General features: G+C 35.9%; 1 protein-coding gene across 1 annotated transcript; it reads right to left on the bottom strand.

Moving 5' to 3' along the window:
- Positions 1–264: 264 nt before the first annotated feature.
- LOC124219373 (leucine-rich repeat protein SHOC-2) lies at positions 265–4,294 on the bottom strand. The gene is made up of 5 exons (XM_046626831.2): positions 4,121–4,294; positions 2,547–3,940; positions 2,249–2,412; positions 2,075–2,154; positions 265–1,928 (listed from the first exon to the last, which is right to left on the bottom strand). Exons 2-5 carry the CDS (start codon positions 3,927–3,929, stop codon positions 1,750–1,752), a joined length of 1,806 nt encoding a protein of 601 aa, XP_046482787.1. The 5' UTR covers positions 3,930–3,940; positions 4,121–4,294; the 3' UTR covers positions 265–1,749.
- Positions 4,295–5,225: the final 931 nt, after the last annotated feature.

Raw genomic sequence — 5,225 nt, 5'->3', positions numbered from 1 at the left:
TAAATTGATAATTCCATTAGCATTCTATTCCATTGATAAAATTCACATCATTTATTCTTATCAACAAAAAACAAGTGTTCGTCAACGCCTGGAGACAGGCAACAGGAGGCGTCTAAAGGTCTGATACCAGTGACCAAAAAACGGTCAATAAGTAAATGACAAGGTAGAAAAATTGACCGAAAAATATTAAAGACTTTATGTAAGTTTAATTGTTTAATTTTTAAGCGTTAATTCTATACCCAATATGATAAAATAAGGTCAGAATAATTTTATTAGTATCTGTAGCCTTCTCACAGGTGGTGGATTGTCAGCTATATAAATATATATATTTGGCGTTAAATTGCGTAAGCTAACAAGGGAAATGAGGATATTTTATCAAGGATATACCATGAATGTTTGTATGTACAAATTGCAAGGACGTAATTCTGATCCTGTCATTTTTACCACCAGTTTGTTGTTAACTTTATGACGACATAATTACCATGGATTTTCGTTTAGTGATAGAACGGTAGTTTTTCACGGAGTTTTCATGATTTAATAAAAGATGTGTTATTTGTATAACAAAAAAAAAGCACACTTTTAATAGAAAAGGTATCAGTAGATATACACATCATAACTATATACTTTGTCTATATTTGAAGTTGATAATTGATGCAACTTCGACGTTTCTGCAACGTCATATAACATACAAATTAATTCCAGTCTAAACAAATCAGTCCCATTTTCTCGCTACCTAGTTACTTACAATATCTATTTGGCAGTCAGACGTACGGTACGAGGAAGAAAATATTTTATGAATACAAATTTTTGCAGACTTGCCTTGTGATAGATTTACAACTTTACGAAATAGTAATTTTTACAAACTCAAAAATAGTATCTTAATTTATCTCGATTTCATTGATTAATTAAACATGAGTTAATTCAACATTAATATGTATTCGCTAGGCAATTGTTGAATTGCTAGTATAATTGTATTAAAAAAAAAAAAAAAAATACTAACTAAACTTGTAGAGTACTTTTAATATATCATGCGGCGAGTACGGCATTTATTTATATCTGTGTAGCAGTGTTACTCTAAAATATGGTTACAAATGTTTGATAGAAGTTGGTGGAAATAATACTGACGTTAAAAAGTGAATACACGCAATTTTGGCGATTCCATATTGAAATCCAACAGGGATAAGCAATTTTGACGTAGGCAAGAGAGCAATCAGCTAATCGTTTTACTTACATCACTCCAATATAAAGACACAGGGAACTTTGTGTAGCTAATAGAGCCCACAATTTTTTACATTCAATAAAGAGTAAATAATGGCAACAGATGACGTCCTTTGATTTGTGACATCCCAACCATTTTCGACAATGATTAATTGTGAATATTTTTGTTAATTGATTAAAGTTATTATCAAATATAAGATCAAAAATCCCATGTCAAGAAGTTCTGAAGATTACGAAATTTGAATTTCTCTCATTACGATTTTTTTTTAAAATTTTGTTTAACGGTTTCAATATGGCAGCCAAACACTTTGAGGCATCATAAGTTTGTACGATTATTAATGAATCACAGCAGTTGGTATGGTTTTTTATGACGGCAAGACGGAAACTATAGCATATTGGCCGTAAATGAAGGAACATTAAATTTATTTGAACTAATCCGAATGTTGGAAGAATTCCAAGTTCGTAAAATAAGCATATGTTCAAATGAACTGACCAACACGCTTATTTTTTATTGTTTTTTTAAATTCATTGTCAAGCGTCGTCAAACTGTCCTTCTTCTATACTCGGTGTTTGCCTACCGGTGTTTCCTTGCATCGCTGCCAGCTGATCTCTTATTCTAGCACGGTGTAAATCCGCTGGGCAAAAATTTCCGTCATAAAGTACAGACGACACGGTGAACGGCGAGTGCGAGTTGTGAGTCCTCGGTTGTGCTGAAATTAAATTTAAAGAAAATACGTGAATCAGTGGTTGATTAATCGAACTGCAAGTGTTGATTTGAAATGTTGACGTAGGATAGCAATTTAATAAGGTCACGAAATTTTTGTTCTTAGATCAATATTTTCCACAATCCCACCACCTGTTGGGTCATAATCATCAGCCGAATCCTCAGATATATCCCAGTTTTCAACACTGCCAACGTCGCTGAGATTTGTATCTCTGAAATTAATTGTAACAATTTAATTGAATGTGAAAAATAAGCGTACAAAGAAGAGCTTGTTCAACTTTAATTATCGAAAAATGATCTCTTTACATCATTGATTTGTCCCCCAGGCTTAGCTGGTCCCAGTACTCAAGCGAGGAAATCGATCCGTCGTCAGAGCTATAGGCAATCTTTGATTCATCTGTGCGAACGAGCAGAAAGCTGCTCATTGATCTCAAGATATTTCTTGCCTTCAGGTACTCGATATTTGATATCTGAAAATTTAGATCTATTGAGCAGAAAAATTCGTAGAAAAAATAATTGTTTCAGGGTCGTTACAGATTTTGACTTGCAAAAGACATTCTCAGATTTGTGGCAAAGGCGTTTCTCCGCGAATTTCTATATTCACCTGTAAATTATCAGTCTTAAAAATGTTCCCCTCAATATCGAGAGCCTGCAGGTTGGGAATTTTTTCCAGCTGCTTTGGCAACTCGTGGAACTCATTATTGTATAGATCAAGGCACTCCAGTTTCGATAGTGATTGAATTGAATCAGGCAAACTGGTGAGCTTGTTCGTTTCGAGAAAAAGTACCCTAAGTGCGGTAAGGTTACCGAGTCGCTGCGGCAAGGCATACAAGTTGTTGTGCGCCGCATTGAAAATCTCTAATTTCTCCAGTTCGCAAAATTCTTCAGGCAGAGACGAAATGTTGTTTTTGCTCACATTGAGCCGGGTCAAATTTCTCAGCATATTTATTTCGCACGGCAATGCGGGCAGACCGGCAGCCTGGATGTTAATTTCCACAATGTTTTCAGGACTTTTCAAATTCGCTGCCGGCATTACCCAGAAAACATTGCCATCCACGTTCGTTACATCATTTCCGACGTTCAAATACTCCAGATCCGGTAGCGACTGAGACAATTGGTCAAACGACGTGTCAGAGAGCCTGCATTTGGACATGGACAACTTTTTGAGGTGCGAAAATGTCTGACCAAAAGATTTGGCCGGTAGATCAAAAGATGAAAAGCGGGTTTCATCCAGTACGACTTCCTGGAGGTTTGAGAATCGTTCGGTGAGTATCCAGTCCGGGAATTGTTCATTTCTCGGATTGTTCTTGAAATAGAATTTTCGCAAATTCCTACTACAAGGTGGCCTGGTGATTTCCGTTATATTATTATGTGACAAGTCCAGAACCTCCAGCCTTGACGATCCTTCGACCACGCATTTGGGGACCGTTCTCAATTCGTTGAAAGACAAATTCAGCACTTTGAGATTATCCAAATTAACGCAGGTAACGGAAAAGCTTTTTATCTTGTTGTGACTCAGTTCGAGTTTCTCTAGATTTTTTATATTTCCAAAACTCTCAGGAATAATTGTCAGCTTATTCCCCGCAGCGCTTAGAACCTTTAAATTAACTAGCTCTCCTAAGTCGTTCGGCAGTTCTTCAAGTCGATTTTTATCGACTATTAATTCTTGGAGGTTTTTCAGGCTCTCGAAGCAGATCTCAAGGTCCTGCAGATTGTTATTTGATACGTCGATTCTAGTAACACTAGATAAGTTGGAGGTAAAATTTTTTGGTAGGCTAGTTAGGTTGTTATCTTTCATTGAGAAGTCTACGACTTTGGTAAATTCTTGGGATATGAATATATCTTCCAGGTCGTTGTGATTTTCCAGCATCGAGTCAAGACTCAGTGTCTGGGAAATGGGCAGGAGGCCGTTAATTCTGCCGTTCACCAATTTTTCCAGTTCTTTATCCTCAGGCGATGCGACGTCGAAATTCTTTTCAGATGTCATAATTACTGCCTCTAAAAAAAATTAAATTAGTGGGATCAAAAAATATGGAAAATTGAGAATTTTGTTTGTCAACACTTTTGTTCGATCCAAAAGTAAATCATTATCGACGCTTTGCAAATTGACGTGTAAAAATTAGTTTTAACATGCACAGTGGCAACTCATTGCCACGAATTATTGACGATTTAACCTACCTATGATTGTTTAGGTTATTCCTAAACTATTTTATTTCAATGCCTTATTAAGAATAAAATCTAACTCGAATTCAGAGGTAGATTCCACTACGATACGTTATGAAATTTTTTTCGCCATGTGACATTTGACAGTTGTGTTAAAGTTTCTTTCATTCTCTGTTAAGACCAGGTTAAGATGGCCTACACGCTGGACTCGATCGGTAATAAATTAGTTTCGTTAATTACTCAACATTCTGGTAGATGACGTTAACAGATTGAGAACTACTAAATTAGAACTAGGAGGTATTCAAAATGTCGAATTATTGAAAATCAGGCTTCATTATTTTCAATCAAGTATCTGGATGATGACGGTAGAATTTAAATACGGTTACCCGTACATAAATTTTCCTCACGAGTACTCCACAAGTACGTGTGCGATTCGGTAACTACCTTATCGGCGGTAGCTGTGAAATCCTGATATAGCCTTGAATCTATTCCATTCGATTTTATTTTGGAATACTTGGAGTTGGTAAATTTTTTTCATCGAATCATCTGTAAGTCGATACGCAAACATGCAACCAGTACGGAAAGAATAAAATCATTCATCGTATAATTGAGAAATTATTAATTAACGTGATATAGAAAACTGATATAAAGTTTTCATATTCGGCTAGGTTTTCAGTAACTGCATGTCACTTTCGACGTTGACTGAAGAATATAAAGACAATTGCCTTGATGGGCTATTATTTGGTGTGACTAACGAAAACCATCGTGCGCTTTCGCCCCCTGAGATGTTCCAACAGTGAAGTTGAGAGCTTATTGCAGAACATGATTTTGACATGAAGCTGGCTGCATTCATCTTCCGAGTAACACAGTCTTCCCAATGGTGAGCCCAAGCCGGCGATACAAGAAATTAATATTGAGAATGAATATCTTCCAAACTTCGTAGCAAAACAGTGATTTAATTGAAATATAGGTACCCGAGAGAAGAATGTATACTTGAATCATAAATAATAGTAGATCAGATGTAAGAATGATGCAGAGACCAAAAAGTATATACGTATATGTGGTCCATGTACGATATTAATATATATGACCCATTTACGATTAATACGTGATGCATACT

The sequence above is a fragment of the Neodiprion pinetum genome, chromosome 5 (assembly GCF_021155775.2).
Source record: "Neodiprion pinetum isolate iyNeoPine1 chromosome 5, iyNeoPine1.2, whole genome shotgun sequence".
Lineage (NCBI taxonomy): Eukaryota > Metazoa > Arthropoda > Insecta > Hymenoptera > Diprionidae > Neodiprion > Neodiprion pinetum.
The sequence above is the reverse complement of the archived record's forward strand: the minus strand, read 5'-3'. Positions and strand labels throughout refer to the sequence as shown.